General features: G+C 39.8%; 2 protein-coding genes across 6 annotated transcripts; one reads left to right on the top strand and one right to left on the bottom strand.

Moving 5' to 3' along the window:
* Nucleotides 1-27,128, bottom strand: LOC308694185 (uncharacterized protein). Its single transcript, XM_081371557.1, has 7 exons — nt 27,063-27,128; nt 25,369-25,683; nt 24,948-25,280; nt 24,555-24,641; nt 649-696; nt 423-503; nt 1-311 (listed from the first exon to the last, which is right to left on the bottom strand). The coding sequence occupies exons 1-7, from the start codon at nt 27,121-27,123 to the stop codon at nt 256-258; spliced, it is 981 nt and encodes a 326-aa protein (XP_081227683.1). The 5' UTR covers nt 27,124-27,128; the 3' UTR covers nt 1-255.
* LOC308694191 (uncharacterized protein) lies at nt 7,844-21,481 on the top strand. Of its 5 annotated transcripts, none has more exons than XM_081371571.1 (11): nt 7,844-7,924; nt 8,626-8,741; nt 9,631-9,696; nt 9,808-9,888; nt 11,166-11,219; nt 11,986-12,051; nt 12,163-12,243; nt 14,512-14,565; nt 15,878-15,976; nt 19,333-19,411; nt 20,170-21,481. In XM_081371571.1, exons 2-9 carry the CDS (start codon nt 8,706-8,708, stop codon nt 15,890-15,892), a joined length of 453 nt encoding a protein of 150 aa, XP_081227697.1. In that variant the 5' UTR covers nt 7,844-7,924; nt 8,626-8,705; the 3' UTR covers nt 15,893-15,976; nt 19,333-19,411; nt 20,170-21,481. The 5 variants fall into 5 exon arrangements, with proteins under 5 accessions (XP_081227697.1, XP_081227698.1, XP_081227699.1 ...); XM_081371572.1 differs by having other exon boundaries at nt 19,333-19,376; nt 20,170-20,182; XM_081371573.1 differs by lacking the exon at nt 11,166-11,219 and having other exon boundaries at nt 19,333-21,481.
* Nucleotides 27,129-27,466: the final 338 nt, after the last annotated feature.

Below are 27,466 nucleotides of genomic sequence, written 5' to 3'. Positions count from 1 at the left end.
CAATTCAGCTCCATCACACAGAACAGAGAGAGATTATACAGTCTGAATCTGTCCATTACTTTATTTAATATTATATTTAAAGCAGTTTGTATATGAACCACAAGAAAATTTAATCTAAATTTGGTGTCACTATTTCTTCATTGGGATCAGAGTTTCTCTGTTTCTGAGAAGAAGAAAATAAAACAATGAACAATCCTCTGTAAGATTTTGCTATTGTAAATATTGCTGCAGATTGGCTCTAAACTCATCAGTATTTTATTGTAATATTGTCGGCATCTCTATTTCCTCTGGGTGCTTCGAGTCCTTCCTCCCTGCAAAATAAAAGCATTGACTGACCTCTCGTATGTGTTTTTATCATGATTGCAGATTGTTCCAGATCAGATGAGTGTGAATCATCAGATTGTGTGCGGCTCAAAACTCACCAGCTCTTCTTGCACAGATGATCTGAAGAAGAATCACAGTAGGAGCAGCAAACACTGCGATCTCAACAATAGTCACAATCACTGCAGGAAACATGAGAGGAAGAAGAGAAACTGTACATGACTGAAGTCAAGGATATTCAACTATCAACAGTTATTGATGAAGCTTTTACAGACTGACTGATAGTTTAATGTTATAAAGCTGTCAGTATAAATGAACGTGTCGTACCTCTGTATAATGATCCAGCAGTCACACAGACTTCAGTTTCTTCTGGATCTGTGGATCACGTCTGTTAGTTCAGTTCAACACATAATGCCACATATACACAACATCATCATCACATAATACTCGAGCTTCACACAGGATTTTCATTTTAGCCGGTCTCAGCTCCCAATGAGTGTATGTAGTGTTGTCAAAAGACCCGGTACTTCGGTACCAAGTTGATACTAAAAAAATTAAACCGTTATGGTACCAGCTTTACTTAAGTACCGGTGGTGACGAAGTACCGGATTAATCTGGTTCTTGAGGCGCAGTCCAAAAGGTACACAGTTGTGTCCTCTTCATAAAATCACTGAGACATGGCGACCGGCGGCGCTACTGATGCGGTGGCTCTGAATCCACTCGTTGACAAGAAAGGAGGAAAGAGACACATAATGAGGTTTTTCCAGGCGCGCCTTTGTTCATGGTTGCACAGCAACGACAGACGCCACGGGAGAGCAAGCGCTTGTGGAAAGAAGGAGAAAGCGGTGCAAACTGTGCTCCCCATGATGAAGTATCAGCAAAGAATTTATTTCTAGCCCTTGCATTAGCTTTACTATTAGATATATTTATGGAGATGAGAAATAAAAAGCCGCCCTGTACAGCTATGATTGTCACAGTGTCTGGTTGTGTTCCCCTGGTATCCACTAGATGTCCTCATTTCCCCACGGTGTCATTCACAGGAACTACCTTTCCCACAATTCCAGTCTGTGTTATTGCACAGGTGTTTGTTATCTGTTTCCAGCTGTCTCTCGTTGTCATCTAGTTTGTTCCTGTATTTAAAGCCCTGTTTGTTCCATGTCCTGTGTGTATCGTTGTTGTTGTCACACCGCGTTTGGTTTCCCGTGTTCCCTGAGCCTGTTTATTGTTTACTGTTTTGGATTGCTTCACTGGATTTTGAACCCTGCCTGTTTTGACCATTCTTTGGATTACCCTTTTAATAAACCTCACCTCAACTGCACTTGGATCCTCCTCGCTGTCTTTCTTGAGTGGATCGTGACAATGATCAGCTGTTCGGCCAAGCTTTCGATGTTGTTACGGAAAGGTTTTTGTCACATGACCTGTTGAGACGTTTTCATCTCGCCGCAACATAGCCTACATCTGAAATAAAGATTTTGCACGTGCAAAAAAATGCAATATTTGAACGGCCCCTAAAGTGGTATCGGGTGCGGTTGTATCGGGGTAGTTTTACGAGCACAGTATCGGACCGACACCCAAATACTGGTATCAGTATCGGTGCATCCCTATTTATGTCATTCATATCAGTCCGTCAGAAAAGCAGTTCTAGGCTTATTCTTGGCTGGATAACTCTTAGCAGGTTTTAAAAGCCCTTTTAAGTTTTGGATTAAATAAAAGTACAGTCAAGTCAAATAAAACACGATATACACTTTATGTAAATTTAATCTAAATTAAGCTTTGGTACCGAAATTGGTTCCGAGAACCATGGATTTTCACTGGTATTGGTACCGAATACTGAAATTTTGTAACCATTACAACCATTACAACAACATCAGTCCCAGGGAGCAGGTGGATCCTACAAGGACTTGAGAGACTCATCACCTGGGCAAGGATGAGTTTTAAGCCCTCCAAGTCAAGGTCCATGGTGCTGAAGAGGGGGAAAGTGATTGACAAGTTCCGTTTTTCCATCTCAGGAGCTGTCATCCCAACCATCACAGAGCAACCCGTCAAGAGTTTGGGGAAGCTTTTTGACTCCAGCCTGAAAGACTCTGCCGCCATCCAGAAGTTCAACAAAGAACTTGGAGCTTGGCTCACTAAGGTTGATAAGTCCGGTCTGCCTGGTAAATTTAAAGCCTGGATCTACCAGCATTCCGTCCTGCCCCGAGTTCTGTGGCCCCTGCTGGTCTATGCAGTCCCGATGACAACAGTTGAGTCCCTAGAAAGGAAGATCAGTGGCTTTCTTCGGAAATGGCTAGGGCTTCCACGCAGTCTTACCAGCGCTGCACTGTATGGGACAAGTAACATCCTGCAGCTGCCCTTCAGTGGCCTCACTGAAGAATTTATGGTGGTACGCACCAGAGAAGTCCTACACTACAGGGATTCCAGAGACTGCAAAGTGTCATCAGCCGGCATTGAGGTGAGGACAGGAAGGAAGTGGAAGGCTGGGAAAGCAGTGGAGGTGGCAGAGTCACGCCTAAGACAAAAGGCATTGGTGGGCACCGTGGAAACAGGCAGAGTGGGCTTGGGCTACATCCCGAAGACTTTGGTCAGCCTGGCCCGTGGCAAGGAAAGACACCATCTACTCCAGGAAGAGGTCCGAGCATGCGAAGAGGAAGAGCGAGTGAGCAGGGTTGTGGGGCTCCAGCAGCAGGGAGCATGGACAAGGTGGGAGAGTACACTGCAGCGCAGGATTACCTGGGCAAACATCTTGCAGGCTGCTTTCCATCGGGTCCGTTTCCTGGTACAAGCTGTCTACGATGCCCTGCCAAGCCTAGCGAACCTCCATGTCTGGGGGAAGAGTGAAACACCTTTCTGCCTTCTTTGCTCTGGAAGAGGCTCCCTAGAACATCTCTTCAGCAGCTGCCCAAAGGCTCTGGCAGATGGTCGCTATCGCTGGCGCCACGACCAGGTGCTTAAGGCAATTGCTGAGAGTGTAGCCTCAGCCATTAGCACCAGCAAACACCATCATGCTCCAAAGAAGGTAGCCCTCTTCATCAAAGCTGGAGAGAAACCCCTGGCGCGTCCACAATTAACAACAGGCCTCCTCCACAAAGCCTCTGACTGGCAACTGCAGGTTGACCTTGGAAGACAGCTGAGGTTCCCTCAGCATATTGCAACCACAAGTCTCCGCCCAGACATGATAATTACCTCCGAGGCTTCAAAACATCTGATCATGCTGGAACTTCCCACGGTGCCATGGGAAGAGCGTATTGAGGAAGCCAATGAGAGGAAACGCGCTAAGTACCAGGAACTGGTGGAGGAGTGCAGGGAGAGAGGCTGGAAAACCTTCTATGAGCCTATAGAAGTCGGCTGTTGAGGCTTTGCAGGGCGTTCACTTTGCAAAGTCCTTAGTCGTTTGGGTCTGACAGGGGCGGCCAAGAAGAGGGTCATTCAATCTGCAAGCGAAGCCGCAGAAAAAGCTACAAGGTGACTTTGGATTAAGAGGGCTGATCCGTGGTTTGCTACTGGGACGCAAGTCGGGGCTTGATCAACCCCGGCTGGGTCGCCTGGGCGAGGGTGTATGATGTTGCGAGACCCGAAACACCCAATGATCCCAGGATACATCACTGAAGATGTGTCCCAGTGCATCCATGAGATGTTTCTTGCATAGGTACCGTGACAACACTAAGTGTATGATTTAAAAACGGTAACACTTTAGTTTAGGATCTAATTCTCACTATTAACTAGTTGCTTATTAACATGCATATTACTAGGATATCGGCTGTTTATTAGTACAAAGGCAGAGTTTTATAATAACTGAGCTCCCAAATGTGAGGCAGTTAGGGGGGTTCGGTTTAGATTTCTCTGATCTAAATATGTGCATTTTAAGATGTTTTGAAGGCCAAAAAATTGGATAACAATAACTCTAAAATAGGGCTGTCAAACGATTAATCGTGATTAATCGCATCCAAAATAAAAGTTTGTGTTTACATAATATATGTGTGTGTATGGAGTATAATTATTTTATATATATAAATACACACACATGCATGTATATTTAAGAAAATGTTATTTATATATAAAATATTTATATATAATATAAATTATATATAATATAAATATATATACACAGTATATACATGCAAATATTTCTTAAATATATACATGCATGTGTGTGTATTTATATATAGAAAATAATTATACACCGTACACACACATATATTATGTAAAAACAAACTTTTATTTTGGATGCGATTAATCGTGATTAATCGTTTGACAGCCCTACTTTAAAATCATTTCAGTGTGAAGTAGATTATTTTTATCTCCTCATCTCCATCACTCTCTTTTTCTCTTTGTTTTTATCTTGCCCTGTCTCTTCCCCTCTGTAATAAATGCCGGAACTGGAGAACAAATGATTATGAATTCTTCTGATAAATCTCCAGAAATGGTATATATTAAACACTATCTGCATGCTTTGAATGTAACGGATGGAGATGACCCAGAAATAAGAAATGTTAATGTAACAGACAAGGTTGAGATTTTTATGGACGATCTTTTAGTTGAACACCTCCGGAAGGACAACGCAAGGAGAGCTCTCAAGATGGAGAAGAAGGAGAGAAAGGCACTGGAGAAGATCTTCCACTAATGCTCAACTCCCTAAGAACGGACTGATTCATCGGGCACAGCAGTTAACCCTCTGAGGTCGGCAAACGCGCCGGCGCGTTTTGCTGGATTTTCTCCACATTGTAGCACTATAAACTTAAATTACTCCGTCATTTACGGTCATACAGAAAAAATAAATATAAAAAAAGAATCTGTGATTTTTCTACTTTTGTATGTGTCCACTTACAATCAAATCAAAACATTGTGCTTTTGTAAAATAAAGAATATAAACAGGGTGTGCGTTCTGCCTCTCCGTCGCGGTGAACTTTTTTTTCTTGAGCACGTCTATAAACTGAAACAAAACTCAGCGAATACTTGTCACACATTTATGAGCCATACACCTTTATAAACATTTAAGTGTGTACTTTTAAATGATCGGGTTCAAAACGAAAACAAATATTTTCTGTTTAAGTAATTTGTATAAAACCAACAAGATTTCCAGCTTCTCAAACGCTTGCTCATTACAGTTAATTTGGCCACGCCCACTCGCGCAAAAGATATTCACATGCAAATCTCCACATGGAACGCAAACGCGCTCGTTACCTCAACAACAAAACACCAAAACACTTCACTTCACTTTTCGTCGAGTTTGAAAGACGCGCCTGAGCTTACATTGGATTTAGGCTACCTCAGAAGAAGAAGAACGCAATTTGAAGACAAGAAAGATTTAAGGTAAGAAATTCTTACATGTTTGTTATTGTTGCATAAATGTCACGTTGCAGTTGAACTGTTGCTAGATATATGGGGAATATTATAATATTTAGACCCGTGTTTACTGTTAGGCCTACTGTGTTTGTGGCTATCTGGTCAAACGTAGATGGTAACCATAATGTTTTATATTTGAGCGCGATCGCGTTTGAATGTATCAGATTTTGCAGCGCGATCGCGTTTGAATGTATCATTTGAAAATTTGAAAAGCAAAACACACCAAACGGCTTCATGTTTTTACTATTATCTCATTTCATATCATCATAACGAATGGAAACATTTGAAGTAACATGATAATCAATATATTTTTCTCTAGCTTGGTTGTTACTGAAATATTTTTATTATTATTTTACCCAGCACTGCGCATAGCCTATGCCTACAAGGCACAACAAACCTGGTGTTCATTTACTATATATTGTTGGAAACATTTGTGTGTGTGTGTGTGTGTGTGTGTGTATTTTGTGAACTTTAAAAAGCAATTTTAACCAGAAAAATCTAATATTTATTTCCAAAATCGTGCAGACCTTTCTCTTGATATCAGTATGTTCACTTTTTTTTCAGGGCCCAGATGAGTCCTGCCGACTTCAACATTCACATGAGTCTCTGGAACATGAACATGGTAAAGTGAAAATCAAACACCTTGGAAATTGAAGGTATGTACAATGTTTTTAGGAATGGCACAAAGGTCTCTGTCTTTCAATAAGTGTTTTTTTGCCATTTGTTGTGTCTATTTGGATTATGTTGTGTAAATAAATCCAAACAATTTAAAAGCCATTCTTTTTTAAATCTCCTCATTTACAGTATTGTGCAAGGTTGCTCAGAATGATGGGCCCTGATAAGCTCCTAATAGGGCCATTAGAGAGGGTCTTTGTCTTTCTCAGGTGAGAAAAGCCTTACATATTAATGAGGTAATCCGCCCCTTCGCACAAGGCTTATTCACACAAAACACGTCGTAAAAATTTTAAATCAATATATTGTCTTCTCTGAATGAGCAGTCAGGGTGATTTTCACATAGTTTTGCAGCAAATATTCTAGGCTACGTCATACAATTTTCAAAAGTCTTGTGAAGAAATAATCAGTAGGGGTTTCATGGCCTTATTTCAGTGAGAATTTTTTTTTGTATTTTCACAAACCACGCATAAATGTCATTATCTCAAAACTACAAACTTTTACATACATGCTGTTGATATATTATTGTAGCAGAGTTTGTGCTGAATACAGTGTAATTAGACTTTAGCCATGAAAATGTCACAAGTAACAGAAATAACCAGAAATGTCAGAGCATGTCAGAACACCTCCAGGGCCCAGAAAACAGCTCAGACCTCAGAGGGTTAATAAAGATTATCAGACGAGTCGGACGATTAAATAAGAAAATAATCCACATTTAGAACAGTTTCATGGTTGAAAATGAAATAGATGGCTCAAAAGAGGATGTGTTGAATTTGCAGGACAAGCTCAAATTACTTAAAGCATAATTTGAGCTTGACCTGCAAACTTTAGGGTTATTGTTAGAGGTGTTATGTTATGTGTGTGTGTGTGTGTGTGTGTGTGTGTGTGTTTGTTTTTGTGGTTTACGAGGACTTTTGACCTGAATACGCACCAGCACTATGGGGACATTTGGGTTTATGAGGACAGAGGCCATGTCCTCATAAATCCGACAGCGTAGATGTCATTTACTACGTTCCAGACGCTCCCTCTCAAAGTTTGGCGCCATGTCCTTACATACCACAAAACCCTGAAATTTTACCATACACAGTGTATCCCTGATTTCGAGAGTGCGCCCCTGTAGCCAGGTCCTGGTATTACACCCGCGTCATCAAAAATTTGCATCTTTCACACAAGTGTATTATTTGGGGCCTGTGATTGGTCAGATCGATACCGCTAGGCGGGAAATCGCGAAAACAAGATGGCGCCAATGGGCGGAGCTTCAATCAGCTTTAGTGATTGGTCAGATCGGTACCGGTAGGCGGGAGATCGCGAAAACAAGATGGCGCCAGTGGGCGGAGCTTCAATCAGCTTTAAAATGTGTAGCAACTAATGCAAAATACTAATTATTTAAGTATTTTTGCCTGTAATTTATTAATTGTGCATTAAATATATGATAAATAAATAAATAAAATCCCGTTTATATTATGATAAGTACAACGTAATCAGAGGTGTAGTCATTCGTCGTCACGTCATTTCCTGTTTGGACTGGACAAACTCTGCACCTGAGAAGACATCTGTGGACCTGATGAAGGCAACTGTTATCCAAAAGGTAAGTTATAATGTTGTTTAATTGCTTCTCTAATAGCACGTGGGTCCGGTTGGCTTGTTTGTGCATGTTCTGTATGCTCTTCGCTGCTCGTTTTACAGTTAGAAAGCAGCTAGCGCGTGATGCTAACCGTGCTAGCGGACCTATAAGTTAGTGATTCTGTTTACAGACTGACATGAGGGAATCAGCGATGCTTGTCATTTTAAACTCGTTTTCGATTGCACTATATTTGTAACTGCTACCTTTTCTGATCTCATAAAATAGTCTAGCCATCATAATAACGCGTTGGCATGACTAACGTTTCAGTATGTGAAGGGGAGGCTATTTCACCCAGTACAGTATCCTGATATGCTACTGTTAATATTACTACAGTTATGCTTGCTTTAAACACATTAAGACACAAATATGTGCTCTTATTACTCCTGACTATAATAAAATATAGGCTACTCTGAATATTATTAGAACTCTGTTTGATTCAGTCTTATTAATACTGTCACTATTATTGCCTATAATATTAATTGTGAATGAAATCTATGAATGAATAGTTATTATCAATTAACATATTCCTTAAATATCATATAATAAAGTATTAAAATAACTTGAATGCTGTTTACCATAATTGATCAATTTATTTAAAACAAGCTTTTTGAATAATATGTCAAATGAAATGCAATGGTCGTGAGAGTCTTTTTCTATGCGCGCAGACACATGGGATGATGGCTGAAGTGAGTCAGTGAAGGAGAAGATCAAGATCTGGAAGAGGACATGCCGTTTACAGACACAGATGAGCTCCAGGGCAGATTCAGCAATCATTATAAAGGTGAGTTCAGGGTTTCCATGCATAAGCAGTGCCATGCGACCAGTGCTCCTCAGAAACAGATTATTTGCCACAGTTATCAGTCCCTGAATTATGATTGTGTGTGTAAGAAGTGAGTCACGATCACTTACTGTACATCTAGCACAGGCACAATGTCTCGTATCACTCTCATACATACACACACTTGAACTCAGTGCCGTCCAAATGTATCTAGTTACCAGTGTCCCAGTAAATCTAGTGTCCTCATAGACCAGTATTCTGTCAAACTTACACAACACACTCAGTCAAAGTCAAACATCAGGAACATGCTCTTATGATGTCCTCATAAAACTGTGTCCTCATAGACCAGGATTCTGTCAAACTTACACAACACACTGAGATTCTCCTGTCAAGTCAAACATCAGTAACATGCTCTTATGATGTCCTCATAAAACTGTGTCCTCATAGACCAGGATTCTGTCAAACTTACACAACACACTGAGATTCTTCTGTCAAGTCAAACATCAGTAACATGCTCTTATGATGTCCTCATAAAAGGGTGTCCTCATAAAACTGGTGTAAAGCTACACACAACCTGACACACTGTAATGAAAACACATGTAATGTGATGCATAAAAGCCGTGAACATTACCTTGTGGTAGCATTTAAATATTGAAATATTGATTTGAAAACTTTAACTTTGTAATCTTGTATATTATCTCAAATCAGTATTTCATGTGCAAATATTTATTGATAGGTAGCTGTGTATCAGGACCCTTATTATCCTGTCAGTTTATTTTGTATTAATTACTGACTGACTGTACATTATCCTTTATATATTCCATTTATAATGCTTTTTTTAAACTCTTAGGTGAAGTGTTTCTGTATGTAACGCTTAATTTCATATTTTCAGATGAGCCATAAGAGCCAGTGGTCATCAGGCAGTGATTGTGCTGCTCTGACTGTGGGACTAGACGAGGTAAGTGAGAGTTGTGCTGGAAGAGAACGAGCAAACGAAGCAGAGACATCTGTGAGATCTAGTGTTCACACATTTACACCACTGTTTCATGTCTAATGTTATGTTTTGTAGACTCTCAGTGAGGTTGAACCCTCCACTCTCGAAATGAAGAGTCCGTCCCCGTCCCAGTCAGAGGCCAGAGATGTACAGAAGGTATTGTTTTTTTGGAAATTAAATTAGGGATACAGCGATATGAACATTTGGGCCGATAACTGATCATTCTTTATATTCGAAAGCCGATATCTGATATATTAGCCGATGAATCTAAATCCAAAATTTGATATACTTTGAAAGCCTGATTACAAAAACGAAACGCACATCATTTAAAGCCAATGTCCCAAACACTTCAACATAAATCAAACATAATAGTACAGTGGCCTAATGTAAGATTCCTTAACTTTTAAAATGAATTTTACATTCATATTTCCAACTTTCTTTATAAAAAAATGACAACACTTTACAAAAAGGTTTCATCTTGTTAGTATTAGTTAACATGTACTAACAATGAATGAACAATACTTCTACAGGATTTACTTAACGTTTATCTTAACGTTAATCTCAACATTTTCCAAGACATTTTAGGATCCAGTGTTGTATCTGTTAATTTAATGCACTGTGAACGAACATGAACTCACATATTTTATTAACTCACATTAACAAAAGTTTTTCAATATGAAAAGCAATTTCACCAGATGTCTTGAATAGCTCTATTTGGAAATAATTAATCATTCTAGAATGATTGGTGTGATTTTGTAGGGGTTTGCATCTGCATAGAAAATAATAAATTGCAAGCAGAGATAAAAAAAATGAACAAAGATGTGAAATAAACAATGCCTCATATATTCCAGGTAAGTCTAACAGCATTTAGGTACAGAACTTGAGTAATCAACTGTAAAATAACACGGCAGAGTCTTTACATAGCCTGACTTCACAGAGGCCTGTACTGCAATGTCACTACCACAGATGGGTATGAATGATAAAGCAATACATTGTGCAGCCCTACAAGTTAATGTTCATGACTTTAATGCATCACATTACATGCATGTTCATTACAGTGTGTCAAGTGTGTGTGTGTCTTACACCTGTTTTATGAGGACACCCTTTTATGAGGACATCATAAGAGCAATGTCCTGATGTTTGACTTGACTGGAGAATCTCAGTGTGTTGTGTAAGTTTGACAGAATCCTGGTCTATGAGGACACTAGATTTACCGGGACACACATGGAATATTAGGATCGATACTGATAACCCATAATTCACAGCTCATTGTGGCTAATACCAATAGCGAAAACTATTTGTGCTTGTCAGATTAAATATAATCATTGAAGAAGTTGGTAAAAAATAGCAACCTCTGTTTGGCTTTCAATAAGTGATACTAAAATTATTATTTATTTGTCTTTTTTATATATTTTTACTACTTTTTTTTTCAGATGATAACTCTGAAGAATCAGATGAAACCTGAACAAGATACAGCAACTCTAAAGGTATCCAATAAGTTAATGTAATAACTCTGTTTCCTCAGAAACAGATTATTTGCCACAGTTATCAGTCACTGAATTATGATTGTGTGTGTAAGAAGTGAGTCACGATCACTTACTGTACATCTAGCACAGGCGCAATGTCTCGTATCACTCTCATACATACACACACTTGAACTCAGTGCCGTCCAAATGTATCTAGTTACCAGTGTCCCAGTAAATCTAGTGTCCTCATAGACCAGTATTCTGTCAAACTTACACAACACACTCAGTCAAAGTCAAACATCAGGATCATTTTCTTATGATGTCCTCATAAAACTGTGTCCTCATAGACCAGGATTCTGTCAAACTTACACAACACACTGAGATTCTTCTGTCAAGTCAAACATCAGTAACATGCTCTTATGATGTCCTCATAAAAGGGTGTCCTCATAAAACTGGTGTAAAGCTACACACAACCTGACACACTGTAATGAAAACACATGTAATGTGATGCATAAAAGCCGTGAACATTACCTTGTGGTAGCATTTAAATATTGATTTGAAAACTTTAACTATTTTGTAATCTTGTATATTATCTCAAATCAGTATTTCATGTGCAAATATTTATTGATAGGTAGCTGTGTATCAGGACCCTTATTATCCTGTCAGTTTATTTTGTATTAATTACTGACTGACTGTACATTATCCTTTATATATTCCATTTATAATGCTTTTTTTAAACTCTTAGGTGAAGTGTTTCTGTATGTAACGCTTAATTTCATATTTTCAGATGAGCCATAAGAGCCAGTGGTCATCAGGCAGTGATTGTGCTGCTCTGACTGTGGGACTAGACGAGGTAAGTGAGAGTTGTGCTGGAAGAGAACGAGCAAACGAAGCAGAGACATCTGTGAGATCTAGTGTTCACACATTTACACCACTGTTTCATGTCTAATGTTATGTTTTGTAGACTCTCAGTGAGGTTGAACCCTCCACTCTCGAAATGAAGAGTCCGTCCCCGTCCCAGTCAGAGGCCAGAGATGTACAGAAGGTATTGTTTTGTTTTTTGTTTTTGGAAGTCAAATTAGGGATACAGCGATATGAACATTTGGGCCGATAACTGATCATTCTTTATATTCGAAAGCCGATATCTGATATATTAGCCGATGAATCTAAATCCAAAATTTGATATACTTTGAAAGCCTGATTACAAAAACGAAACGCACATCATTTAAAGTCGGCATGAAATCAAATTTGACAAATCTTCTTTTTATATGTAATATTGTAGTGTTTATTATAAATGATTTATCTGTGCACTTCATTATTTTTTCAAAATTCATGTACCCTTATAATCTTTAATCAAATACATTACCCTTCCCTCCCCCCTTGAAAACGACCTCTCTTCTCTTTTGGTCATGTGCCATGGCGAAAGGGTGCGGCCAGAGCCCATGAGGGTGCGGCTATCGGTGTTTGTCTCGTTTCGCGGGAGGCTCATATAAATATGGTCTGATTCCTGCCTGAAAATTTAGCTGCTTGTCCTTGTTCTCGTCGCTGGGCTCCTCAATAGAAAAATCCTTCATGTGAGGGTAACGGTGGGGGAGTCCGCTGGAGAGAAATCCTCCACAACTGAATGTAAACTGGCATTCAAATCTGCCTCCATTTTGTTTGCAACGCCCAACCTCCAACGATCCAATCAATTCCCGAAGGACGAAATCAAGCCCCGCCCTACATTTTTTTCTAATTTCAGAAGCAGTTTCACTCGGATATACATCACAACAAGGAAAAAATGACAATCTCAACTTCCATTTCATGCCGACTTTAAAGCCAATGTCCCAAACACTTCAACATAAATCAAACATATACAGTAGTGGCCTAGTTTGAACCAGTGTAAGGTTTCTTAGCTTCTAAAATAAATTTTACATTCATATTTCCAACTTTCTTTATAAAAAAATGGCAATACTTTATAAAAAGGTTTCATCTTGTTAGTATTAGTTAACATGAACTAACAATGAATGAACAATACTTCTACATGATTTACTTCATGTTTATCTTACTTAACGTTAATCTCAACATTTTCCAAGACATTTTAGGATCCAGTGTTGTATCTGTTAATTTAATGCACTGTGAACTAACATGAACTCACATATTTTATTAACTCACATTAACAAAAGTTTTTCTCTGTTAGTTCATGTTAGTTAATGCAATAACATATGTATTGTGAAGTTTTACCAAAACATCTATTGCCTTAATAATAATAATAATAATAATAAATCAAATGAAATTAAAATGTTATTAGACAACATTAAACTTAAAATGAAATGGCCTAAAGAGCTGAAGGAACACCCCTAAACCTGAGGCTTTGTTAGATGGTTTTAGCTCAACGGAACACAACCTATATATGATAAATTAGATATTTATACAAAATAAACACAATATTACAACTTATACTTGCACAAAATCATGCACAGATTAACTTGAGCTATTATTAATAGTAATCAACTATTACATAGTGAAACTCCTGTTGTGGATGCGCTCCTCCCAGGACAACACGCTGAAACACAGCAACTAAACCCAAAGAATTCACGACGTTTTTAATGCAATAGTTTGCTCATTATAGTGTTATGTATATATGACAGTCCCAATCATAATTAATGTTTTGCTGACCACCGGTGTGGCCTACAGTGAAGTGTTTACTGTAGCACTCATTAACTCAGCCAAATGCATCCTATATGAGATAAATCAGATATATAACAAAAATAAAAAATATTACAACTTACAATTCCACAAGCGAACTCTCCCTGTAACAATGCGCTGATTTCACAGATTTGTGATTCAAACATTTCAAAACCATCACGGTGAACAGCGCACATCTGAAGCTGAAGGAAGAAATCCATTATTTATTAGTGTTAATATAGCGGCCTAATTTTCTTATCGGATTGACAACGATAACATCAATGAGCATTTATTTTCATGCATCCCTGATTGGTTATGACCATATATTTATAGGGTTTTAACTTTATACTTGATTACAACTTATGTCACAGTGTTTTAAATCTTAAGTCACTATTCATCTCATTAATTTGATCAGTATTAATACTGAGTGGTTTGAAATGTCCCATCATACCTGAATTAGTTTGGCGTCATCAGCCTTCTTTTGCTCAAGTATATCATTGATAATGTAATGTTTTAATTTTATGTTTTATGACAGTGATCAGTCAGTGTTAATGGAGTCAAGTATCTGTGCTGCTTCATTTGGAGAATCTCTGAATCCTTTGTCTCTAATAGATGTTTATTTTTTCTTTCTTTGCCTTGCTTTCAGGTGAGCCCTGAGAAGGAACAATCATCATTGGAGGATCAAGACTGTGTTGAGATGGTAATAAAAAGAGCATTGCATCATTTTAGGAAATGCTAGTCTAGAAAGAACTTTTTCACATCATCTTTGGGGCTGTTTTACACCTGGTCATTTCATTGTCAAAACAATTCCATTTACACTTGGCCACATAAATGTGTCTTCACAAAACGGACATAAATCCGATCTTCAATTCCCGCGCTATATCAGATTTAACGGTGTTCACGTCATCGAAAGCTACCGCTATGAGCAGCATTTTTTGTATCATCAGCTAATTTTAAGATCAATAGGAGAGAGAGTAGCATCAGCACTGGTAAAATCATTTATTCTCACTACTTTTAATGAAGATGACTGTGTGTTGAGCATCTGCGACTTACTTTAATTTATTTTTAGTTTGTATTTTGTGCATCAGCATGCTGAAGAGATCCTCAGCTACTCATCTGCAGTGATGCGTGTTGCAGAAGCGCTGTCATATCTCACTATAACGTGTCATATAGCCTAAAATACGCTCTCACCTGTTTATTATTTGGCATTTTTGGGAGGAGTAAAATTCATAGTGTTACCATTAATTACCTTTACTCTAGTGACCGACCACAGTCTAATCTGTCCCTCCACAGTTTGAACCAAAAGAACCGAAAATATTTTTACGCCTCATAATAACATAAATTGTCTTTGTGTTTTGCGCAATTGCTTTGGTAAAGCATCTCTCAAACATACTAAAATCAAAAGCACAATATGGCTCAATGCCCTTATCAAATCGCAAAAGACGATAAGAAAGTAAGTCTGTAGTCTGTTGTGCTGCGTGTTTCAAACTGAAGAGCACACTTTGCTCGCTCGATCAGCTCATGATCTGGCTTTTTCCATGCCTCGTTTCACAGGGAATGAATGCAGTGAACTCCATCTCTGCATGTGCCATAAGTTTAACATGCATTTGGGAACGCAACCAGCACCAGTTACTCTCTATTTTCACATTCGCATTATATCCACATTTTTTGTAGTAATACAATTTTTCAATAAGATGCGTTTATAAACCTGTTTTCACTTAAACTGCAGGTTTCTGCCAGTATAACAGCTTAAGTGAAGAAAATAAGAAAGTATTATAACCTCTTATTGTAAAATAATATACTCATTATAAAATATTAATTTTTCATTGACAGTATTAGTATATCACTGTCTAGGCGATAATTCTAATAATAGTGATCTTAGTGAAGTATTATAGTTGTTATTAATATGATTATTATTATTAAACGGTGCCATTTGTCATGTTTCATAAATGACTTCTCAATACAGGTTAAACTGAAGATGTTCTTGTTTTAAATGTCTCTTTTTCTTTAAGATGAGATCAGTATGACGGACTCTGATGCCAGTGATCCTGATGAAAGCGGTTCTGAAGGTGATGTTCCTGCTGGAGCTGCAGGCGTCTCCAGTAATGTTGGTATGTGTCAACTAATGATGGGTACACACCAAAAGATTTTACATCTTATAAGATTTTCAAAATGTGATGGACCACAAACATGAGGACAAAAAATCCTAGATTTAACCGTTTTGCTCATATAGTGTGTGGTGTGCCATGATGTGAAAAGACCGTTAGGGTTGGGTATCGTTTAAATTTTAACGATTCCGATTCTGCTTATCGAATCCGGTTCTTAACGATTCTTGGTTTCGATTCCAATATTTATTGGAGAGAAAAAAGAGAGCAAATACTTTTTTCTACCTTTTATTCTTGTTACATTTAGGCTATTACCAGTAAAACTGTGACAATGCATCTTAATTTACAATATACTATATATATATATATATATATATATAACACTTTAAGGAATTATAGACTCGACTCGTATTAATTGTCTGATGTATTTATTCATGATCTCTATTTTAAACAAAACTGGTTCTCATTTTATCCAGAATTATGCGGCTCTAGTTTGTCTTTCTTGCATGTGATACAATTCGCTGTATTTTCATCTTTTTTTGAAAAGCTTAACCAAACTTTCGAAAGTCTGCTGCGCTCCGCCATCGTAAATATAACGTACAGCGCATGTGCGGCAGGCAGGTCCTGGCAGATCAATACAACTGTAAACAAATGCTCACTGCCATTCACCTCGCGCATGTGAGCATCACCAAAGTAAGGAATCGATAAGCGGAATCGAAGTGTGCGCGACTTATCGAATCCCCGGTTTTTGGCATTTTGGAACCGGTTCTAGATACCCAACCCTAAAGACCATGCAACCAGAGTCTCGACTGTTAACACTCTAGAGACCTCAGAATAAGCATGGCGGACGATATGCAGGAAGCAATTGCGATGATAGTGTTTGGAAATGTTTTACACAACACGTTGTGTAAACATTTGCGCCACAAATCAACAAGCTGATCCTCCATCTCTGCTGTCCACATCAATTTCAGTTTGTGCTGCGCCATGACTGCGTTTCTTATGCTTCCGTCTTCCTTCATCTCGCTTTCTGATTGGATATGGTTTCCTTTCACGTGATAATCTCCAGAGCATGCGCGTGTTTGTCCTCGGGCTTCCCCCCACATTTCAGGATTTCTGATCGTAAATATTCCACATGTTGAATATTTGCGATTCGCGATCAGGTCGGCTCTGACGTTCTTCCGATCAGGTTCGGACACTCTTAACACACCTCACACCAAGGGAAAATCTGATAAGATAATCTATAACCATCAAGATAATCGGGACACAGCTAGGATTTTCAGAAGGGGGAAATCAGCCCAAAATCAGCCTGATTATCTTTTGGTGTGTACCCAGCATAACAAGTTTGTGTTTATGAACATGTTTATTATTATTTTAAACCAATATATATTGTAGTGCAATTTTACGTTAGTATTTTCACCAAAGAAAAATGGTTTTAAGCCAGTTATATTCACTGAACAAAATTATAGATCTAAGTTCTAAGACTTTTTCTATTTACCCAAAAGGCCTGTTTCTCTCAAATATTGTTCACAAATCTGTCTAAATCTGTGTTAGTGAGCACTTCTCCTTTGCCGAGTTAATCCATCCATCTCACAGGTGTGGCATATCAAGATACTGATTAGACAGCATGATTATTGCACAGGTGTGCCTTAGGCTGTCCACAATAAAAGGCCACTCTAAAATGTGCAGTTTTATCACACAGCACAATGCCACAGATGTTGCAAGTTTTGAGGGAGCGTGCAATTGGCATGCTGACAGCAGGAATGTCCACCTGCTGTTGCCCGTGAATTGAATGTTCATTTCTCTACCATAGCCGTCTCCAAAGGCTTTTCAGAGAATTTGGCAGTACATCCAACCGGCCTCACAACCGCAGACCGTGTGTAACCACACCAGCCCAGGACTTCCATATCCAGCATCTTCACCTCCAACACCGTTGAGGCCAGCCACCCGGACAGCTGCTGCAACAATCGGTTTGCATAACCAAAGAATTTCTGCACAAACTGTCAAAAACCGTCTCAGGGAAGCTCATCTGCATGCTCATCGTCCTCATCGGGGTCTCGACCTGCAGTTGGTCGTTGTAAACGACCTGCGTGGGCAAATGCTCACATTCGATGGCGTCTGGCACTTTGGAGAGGTGTTCTCTTCACGGATGAATACCGGTTTTCACTGTACAGGGCAGATGGTAGACAGCGTGTATGGCGTCATGTGGGTGAGCGGTTTGCTGATGTCAACGTTGGGAATCGAGTGGCCCATGGTGGGGTTATGGTATGTGCAGGCGTATGTTATAGACAACCAACGCAGGTGCATTTTATTGATGGCACTTTGAATGCACAGAGATACCGTGATGAGATCCTAAGGCCCATTGTTGTGCCATTCATCCACAACCATCACCTCATGTTGCAGCATGATAATGCACGGCCCTATTCTGCAAAGATCTGTACACAATTCCTGGAAGCTGAAAACATCCCAGTTCTTGCAGGGCCAGCATACTCACCGGACATGTCACCCATTGAGCATGTTTGGGATGCTCTGAATCGGCGTATACGACAGCGTGTTCCAGGTCCTGCCAATATCCAACACAGCCATTGAAGAGGAGTGGACCAACATTCCACAGGCCACAATCAACAACCTGATCAACTCTATGCGAAGGAGATGTGTTGCACTGCGTGAGGCAAATGATGGTCACACCAGATAATGACTTGTTTCCAGACCCCCTGAGACCACACAAAACTGCACATTTTAGAGTGGCCTTTTATTGTGGCCAGCCTAAGGCACACCTGTGCAATCATCATGCTGTCTAATCAGTATCTTGATATGCCACACCTGTGAGGTGGATGGATTATCTCGGCAAAGGAGAAGTGCTCACTAACACAGATTTAGACAGATTTGTGAACAATATTTGAGAGAAATAGGCCTTTTGTGTACATAGAAAAAGTCTTAGAACTTTTAGTTCAGCTCATGAAAAATGGGGGCAAAAACAAAAGCGTTTAGAATTGTTCATAGTGTATGTATATATATATCATACTATAGTGTGCCAGTAGATAATATCAAATTACATTTCTAAACATTCCTTTTGCCATTAATTGTAAAAATCAGTTATCAATAATCAGATATTATTATAAATAACAATTTTTCTAGAACAAAATGAATGGAATCAGTACCAAACCAATAAGTTTATCATGTTCATGTTGGTCAAAAACTTTGAAAAGGAGATGTTTAACACAACATTCCATCTCCAGAATAATGTTTTGAATGTCATTTGAAATGTAATTTTTAGAGATCAGATGTATAACCAGTTTTAAGTTCTAGATGCAGGTTTGAGTTACATCTGAGTTTCTGATCTGTCTATAACTGATTTCCTACAGGTGTTCAGAAGATGCCTATCGAGAAACCACTGAAGTTCCTCAAGGTACCTGAGGTTTAAATCTGAATATGACTACCATTGTAAGTACATGAGCTCTCATATAGTTAGAGTTTACTAAAGCATGTATTCTTCTGTACAGAGAATGAACATGAGGCAGGAATTGAAAACCTTGTGGAAAGGACAAAAAGTGTGCTGGTCAAATGCTGAAGTTACAACTGTAATTGAACATTTTAAGGCACATACACTCACCTAAAGGATTATTAGGAACACCATAGTAATACTGTGTTTGACCCCCTTTCGCCTTCAGAACTGCCTTAATTCTACGTGGCATTGATTCAACAAGGTGCTGAAAGCATTCTTTAGAAATGTTGGCCCATATTGATAGGATAGCATCTTGCAGTTGATGGAGATTTCTGGGATGCACATCCAGGGCACGAAGCTCCCGTTCCACCACATCCCAAAGATGCTCTATTGGGTTGAGATCTGGTGACTGTGGGGGCCATTTTAGTACAGTGAACTCATTGTCATGTTCAAGAAACCAATTTAAAATGATTCGAGCTTTGTGACATGGTGCATTATCCTGCTGGAAGTAGCCATCAGAGGATGGGTACATGGTGGTCATAAAGGGATGGACATGGTCAGAAACAATGCTCAGGTAGGCCGTGGCATTTAAACGATGCCCAATTGGCACTAAGGGGCCTAAAGTGTGCCAAGAAAACACCCCCCACACCATTACACCACCACCACCAGCCTGCACAGTGGTAACAAGGCATGATGGATCCATGTTCTCATTCTGTTTACGCCAAATTCTGACTCTACCATCTGAATGTCTCAACAGAAATCAAGACTCATCAGACCAGGCAACATTTTTCCAGTCTTCAACTGTCCAATTTTGGTGAGCTCGTGCAAATTGTAGCCTCTTTTTCCTATTTGTAGTGGAGATGAGTGGTACCCGGTGGGGTCTTCTGCTGTTGTAGCCCATCCGCCTCAAGGTTGTGCGTGTTCTGGCTTCACAAATGCTTTGCTGCATACTTCGGTTGTAACGAGTGGTTATTTCAGTCAAAGTTGCTCTTCTATCAGCTTGAATCAGTCGGCCCATTCTCCTCTGACCTCTAGCATCAACAAGGCATTTTCGCCCACGGGACTGCCGCATACTGGATGCTTTTCCCTTTTCACACCATTCTTTGTAAACCCTAGAAATGGTTGTGCGTGAAAATCCCAGTAACTGAGCAGATTGTGAAATACTCAGACCGGCCCGTCTAGCACCAACAACCATGCCACGCTCAAAATTGCTTAAATCACCTTTCTTTCCCATTCTGACATTCAGTTTGGAGTTCAGGAGATTGTCTTGACCAGGACCACACCCCTAAATGCATTGAAGCAGCTGCCATGTGATTGGTTGATTAGATAATTGCATTAATGAGAAATTGAACAGGTGTTCCTAATAATCCTTTAGGTGAGTGTATAACCAAAGGAAAACTGGCCACACTGACTGAATGCCAGCAGTGTAAGACCGCTGAGGATCCTTTCCGTGGGTTTTCAATTTCTGCCTCACTCTCATTCTCTGTACAGAATAATACATGCTTTAGTAATCTCTAAACACATGAGAGCTTTTGTACTTACAATGATAGTTGTATTCTAATGACACTATACTCTTCTAGAGCTGATGTACAGCCCAAACTAACTTTGTTGAATACTTTTCCTGTTATCTCTGTAATTCTGCTTTGAAACTTGACAATTCTGTTTACATTTTCTGGAAATAACAGAATTGTCTTTAGGTAAACCGTCCCTTGTAAGTCGGTTTCTCTACATGTTGCAGCATTTATTGCATGTTGAGTGAGTTCATTTTATACATTTCAAAGCCTGTTTAATGACGTCTTTAAATTGTGCCTGTTTCCAAGGGCTGTTTTGTCAATCTTTTCGAAGTTTTGAATGGTTCATCTGCTTGTCATTTTAATATGTCAAAACAGTAATGATACTGTATGCTTTCTGAAAGATCACACAGTTGTGCAAGTTTTATTGACCATGTTTTTAAGTTTGTGGATGTCACTTTCCCCTTAAAATGGTATGTCATGATTGTATTACATGGTAAAACTGAAAAAACTCAATGTTTATGATGATATTATTGAAGTCATAATTAAAGCACTTCTAAAACACCTCTGTCCCTGTAATGTTGCAAGTTGTTTTGTGTATTGTATTTGAGATCCGGTACTCTTAAATCACCTTAGTCTTGGTAATACACCGTGTTGTCAGGTTTGTGTGTGTGTGTGGGCATGTACCATTAAACACACTCGTCCTTATAATGTTGGATTATGCAGTTGTGTATTGTGTTTAAGATCCAGTCCTCTTAAATCACCTTAGTCTTGGTAATACACTGTGTTGTCAGGTTTGTGTGTGTGTGTGGTCATGTACCAGTAAAACACATTGGTCCCTGTAATCCACTGAAATGACATATTTAGTGTATTGTAAAAAGAGTGTCCTCATAATCAAGTCGGGCCCCAAAAATCACAATTATGTCATAGGCGGGAACATTTTAGGATGGGCGGGAATGTCCTTGTGTACCACCAAAATATCATATGGTAATATTTTCTGTTCTGTTGTGTGTATAGAACATTTGAAGTCAGATTTGCGATCTGCAGATTAAAACAAAATTTTTGATATTTGTATCATCACTGTAGGGCATTGGGAAAGGGGTGTCCCCATATACCACCACCAAACTTGTTTGGGCATCAGTGTCCTTCTATACCACAAAAACAAGTATGTGTGTGTGTGTGTGTGTGTGGTCGCAACATATTTAGGTTGTTAGGGCCACATGTATTTTTAAAGGGGAACTGTGAACATCATTTGTGTAACGATGCAGGCTTGAAACAAAGGAGGAAGCAGGATCCACGTGCAACAGCTTTATTAGATTAACTCAAAACTTGACAGACTTCGACTAGGGAACAGGGAACAGGGAACATGACTCAGAAACAGAACAAACAACATTACAAAGTCAAGAACCCACCAACACTGAAACAAGACACAGGGTTTAAATACAGAGGCAAACAAGCTAAACAAGATGACAAGGGGGGGTGGCTAATCAGAAACACCTGGGGAGACTAATAAACAAGACAAACTACAAGGGACTACAAAACATGGCACAGGACAGGAAATTACATAAGTCCACACAAGACAAGGGTAACACAAGACAGGAATCATAACAGAGCCCCCCCCCCTTTAAGGAGTGGATTCCAGACACGTCCAGGAGGGTGGTGGAGCGGAGGCGGACCCGGGGGCGGGATGGAGGGCCAGGCCCATGGAGAGGAAGAGGTCCTGGAGAGTGCGGCAGGACGGAAGGCCAAGCTGGAGCAGGCAGTGCAGGCGGCCAGGGCAGAGACGACCCTTTGGGCGGCCATGGCGGAGACGACAGTTCAGGGGACCCACTGCCCCCTCCCAAAATTTTCTTGAGGGCAGCACCCCGGCTCAGGAACAGACACGGCTCAGGAACAGACCCTGGCTCAGGAACAGACACCGGCCCAGGAACAGACCCCGGCTCAGGAACAGACACCGGCTCAGGAACAGACACCGGCTCAGGAACAGACACCGGCTCAGGAACAGACCCCGGCTCAGGAACAGACACCGGCTCAGGAACAGACACCGGCTCAGGAACAGACACCGGCTCAGGAACAGACACCGGCTCAGGAACAGACAACGGCTCAGGAACAGACCCGGCTCAGGAACAGACACCGGCTCAGGAACAGACCCCGGCTCAGGAACAGACCCCGGCTCAGGAACAGACCCCGGCTCAGGAACAGACAACGGCTCAGGAACAGACACCGGCTCAGGAACAGACCCGGCTCAGGAACAGACACCGGCTCAGGAACAGGAACAGAGACACTGGCTCAGGAACAGACACTGGCTCGGTGGTGACCATCTTGTCCGGAGTCTGGATTGGCAGACGTGACGTGAGCGGTCTCTGGATCGGCAGACGTGACGTGAACGGTCTCTGGATCGGCAGACGTGACGTGAACGGTCTCTGGATCGGCAGACGTGACGTGAACGGTCTCTGGATCGGCAGACGTGACGTGAACAGTCTCTGGATCGGCAGACGTGACAAGAACAGTCTTTGGATCGACAGGCCTGACGTGAAGAAGCTCAGGAACAGGCTCAGTCTCAGGAACAGAAAGAGGCTCAGGAAGCGTGGAGGAGGCCATCTTTGCTGAAAGCTCAGGTTCAGGCGTGGCAGTGGCCATCTTTGCCGGAGACGATCTCTCAGGCGTGGCGGCGGCCATCTTGGCCAGAGGCAAACTCTCAGGCGACATGGCGGTGGCCATCCTGGGAACCAGAATCAGGCATGGCCGTCTTCTTAGTTGGAGACTCCCCAAAGCTGCTACTAGATCCATTTGGAGGTGGGTTCAGGTTGAAACAAAGGAGGAAGCAGGATTCACGTCCAGCAGCTTTATTAGATTAACTCAAAACTTGACAGACTTCAAACAGGGAACAGGGAACATGACTCAGAAACAGAACAAACAACATTACAAAGTCAAGAACCCACCAACACTGAAACAAGACACAGAGGCTCAAATGAGGATGTGTTAAGGTTGAGGTGAATGGCAGGACAAACTTTCTCCGGTAAGACAGAAACAAAATGTTGGCAGAGATAACTATTTTTCTATTTTTCAAAAAAATATATATTTTTAAAAATATATTTGAATCAGTTTATTTCATATTGGGGTCATAAGACACCCAGACTTGATGAATAACTGAAGTTGTATTTGTTAAACTTGTTGCCGAGCATTACGAGTGTACGGCTTATTTTGTGTTTCTCTCTTTTTTTTGTATATTTGTTTACTTTTACATGTATGTTTTTTGATAATTTTGTGAGTGGATGAGCAGTATTTTCTGTCTGTTTGGTGTTTTTCATGTATCTACAGTGAATGCGCTGCATGGATGAACTCAACATATTGTCTTCATGTGACGCTTTCTGGGAGAATCGAGTGAAGGAACCGGAGTGTTATATGAACACACTACTCTCACTGTTTATACTAAACATGTCCAAGAATATGCATAAGTACGCTAATTGTGACACACCATAAAAGTCCATGAAATGAAACTAAAACAACAACTCAATGTGACAATCATACTGTAGAATATGACAGTCATATTTTGATGAGTTAACGCTGAAGATAACTCTAGCATTATGCTCTGGAAAGCACTGATGTGAGAAAGACAGTGATGATGTACCTTTAGAAACGTGTGGGTTTATAGTTGAGGGATCTTGAGAGTGTGTGATGTGGACTGGATTCACTGCTGTCGTTGAATCAGCTTGAGCTGTGAAGATGAATGTTAGTTCAGATCATTAATACTGTACAATATGACCATCATATTATAACTTTGATCATCATATTACATAAAAAGTTAATATTTTTGTTGTCAAGTTTCAATTCCTGTATTATTTCCAGCATCACGTTTTGGACTGTTACTTCACTGCAGTTCATTAGTTTGAAGCAATGCTTTGAGTTACTCTTCTGTGAGAGTCAAAGAAGCTTTTGTTCCCTCAGTTTGTTCTGGTTCAGTGATACTGATAGACCTTAGTGTTACTGACATTATGAGGCTCTTCTAACACTGTTTTCTCACCTGAATACTTGACAGTGTATCTGACTGAGGTCTTGACTTGATTTCTGTGAGTAAGCTGACATCTCCACTCTCTGTTGTTATCTTCATTCAGGAGTGTTGTAGTCAGAGTGATGATACATGGATCTGATAATGATGATATCTGATATCTGGAGTCTGTCTTCAGATCAACACCAGCCTGATTCACCCACAACAGCTCAAATCCCTCAGAACGGACAAAATGATCACAGGAGAGTCCAGTATATGAATACAACTGACAGGAGAGAGTCACAGAGCGGCCTGGACTGATCTCAGTCTGTGAGGATGAAGATGATAATGATGATGATGATGGAGACACTGAAATTGAACACAAATCACAGACTCTTCAATCATCATCTGAGTTTAAAGGGAGAATTTTTAATTGACCACATAATCATAAACTTACCATGAAGAACATGCAGAAAAACATGTGCATCAGTTCCTTGTTGTTGGTGTTCTGTCCATTGTTGGCAGGTGTATAATCCATGATCTTCTTCTGTGACGTTCTTGATGTTCAGAGAGCAGTCAGACTCCAGAGTCAGTCTCTCATGTCTCTCTGTGTCTTTATTCTTTATCCCTAAAGTAATCAGTTCAACTGCTGCTGAATGACTGTTAGAGTAGATCCACATAGTTGATTTGCAGTCAGAAAGAGCATTATTACAGGACAGACGCACATTTTCACCAGAACTGATGAACACATGATCCTCCACTCCACTGGTTCCTGAAACACAGTATATCTCAGTGATCAATATGATATATATTAATAAATGAAACATAAAACATACCAGCATTAAAAGCAGAAAACTAAAATACACACTGTAAAAAACTGCACTGATAAAATACATTAGAAAATAAATGAGACCCGTGCCACTAGATGATGATTGTGACCATTAACAAACAGCCATTGTCATCTGATCCTGTTTTCTTTCAGCTTTTTTGCAATAGCAAATGTATTTAAAGACAAAGCTATCGCAGCCAGAGACAAACTAATGTTCAAAAGTCAAGGGTCCAGGGCCCAACTAAAGCAAACACTGATCACCATCATGGTGACATCAAATGATCTAAACCTCTGCCACCTTTTAATAATAACGCCTGTAGACGTCTGACAGAAATAAAGTCAGTCTGGTTAGTAATAAGTGAAGCTGGTAATGCTGTTTGTGGAGTTGTTTAATCCTCCTCTGCTGAGATCTTCACAGATGTAATGTCTTCAGTTGATTTCATATTTCTTCTGTTCTTCTTGTTCCTCTTTCCTTCAGTGATTCTGCTTGTTAACAGCAGGTGTTCATCAGTGTCTGAATTAACTCACTTTTTTTATTCACTCAGTCAAGTGGACTATATTAGTGAACTAATGTAGGAAATAGTGAATGAGGGTATAGGGTGTGTTTTAAAAAAGACAAATATCTCCCAGAATGCATTTGTTTCTACATTATATTGCTGTTTTAATGGAAAACTGTACATTTCTTGTCTATTCCACCCACTATCACTTATACCAACGACAGAAATAAGCGCAGTTACAATAGATTAATATGTGGGAGAGCGTTGCTATAGAGAGTGACGATATTGTATTGCAATAGAAAGCACTATTATATTATATAGCAAGTCAATACCAAATCAAAACTAGTTAGCACATTAGTTGTAATTGAAAGGGTTTATTGGCAACATAGTTATAGTTATACTTAAAATAGTTCAAAATAGATGTATAAGATGATAATAACTTATACCATTAATTGTACCCAGCATTTTTGTAAAATGTTACCAGAGAGAGAGAGAGAGAGAGAGAGAGAGAGAGAGAGAGAGAGAGAGACCCAGAGAATAAAAGAGACAGAGCAACAGTTACAATCTTCTTTTATCCTTTTCCCTGACCATGTGACTAAAACCCAAATGTGAAACGTTCAAACTGACCAATCAGATAATTACAACTTCCCCCACGTTACTAAATGTGTGACATTTCATCGACCCCTGAAGTACACACATCTTGGCCTACAGTGATCACTATCAGCCCCTCTGTGCCTTTAGGAACTACAGATGGTCATTGTGGCAGAAAGAGGGGGTGGAAAACAGTAAAGCAAACGTCTTTAGAGAAAATACAGATTTCTTTACCTGTGAGAAGTGAAGAGAGAATGATCAGTCCCAGCAGACACAGATCACACTTATCAGCCATTTTCGGTTTCTGTCAGTCTTTCTCTTCATTATATATAGTTACAGCTCTTCCTTTAAACATCATCAGCTCCTCCTCTGGTAATTCACTTCCTCTCATCAAATGAGTGAACACACTGTCTCACACACATCTGCTCTGAACAGTTTATTGGCTACTTTTGCACACGAGAGAATTACTGTTAGTCTCACTTCTTTATTTTAGCAGTTTCCCACATGCCGTTAAAATCTTGAAAAACAATTATTACATTATTAGTGAAATAAATGTTTTGTTACTGAAAAGGTTTCCACTATCCATGACTAACTTGTAGAAAATTAATTCTAAAACAGTTTTTAAGGTATTTTGAAAT

The sequence above is a fragment of the Scardinius erythrophthalmus genome (assembly GCF_964197995.2).
Source record: "Scardinius erythrophthalmus genome assembly, chromosome: 1".
In the NCBI taxonomy this organism is placed as follows: Eukaryota; Metazoa; Chordata; class Actinopteri; order Cypriniformes; family Leuciscidae; genus Scardinius; species Scardinius erythrophthalmus.
Note: the sequence above shows the minus strand (reverse complement) of the source record. Positions and strands in the feature narration are given on the sequence as shown.

Coding starts and splice junctions, on each gene's coding strand:
- LOC308694191 (XM_081371569.1), top strand. CDS start 8,706: ATGAGCTCCAGGGCAGATTCAGCAATCATTATAAAG. Junction 8,742..9,630: donor ATTCAGCAATCATTATAAAG/GTGAGTTCAGGG, acceptor TCATATTTTCAG/ATGAGCCATAAGAGCCAGTG. Junction 11,220..11,985: donor AAGATACAGCAACTCTAAAG/GTATCCAATAAG, acceptor TCATATTTTCAG/ATGAGCCATAAGAGCCAGTG.
- LOC308694185 (XM_081371557.1), bottom strand. CDS start 27,123: ATGGCTGATAAGTGTGATCTGTGTCTGCTGGGACTGATCATTCTCTCT. Junction 25,281..25,368: donor TTTTCTGCATGTTCTTCATG/GTAAGTTTATGA, acceptor GTTCAATTTCAG/TGTCTCCATCATCATCATCA. Junction 697..24,554: donor AAACCCACACGTTTCTAAAG/GTACATCATCAC, acceptor CGTGATCCACAG/ATCCAGAAGAAACTGAAGTC.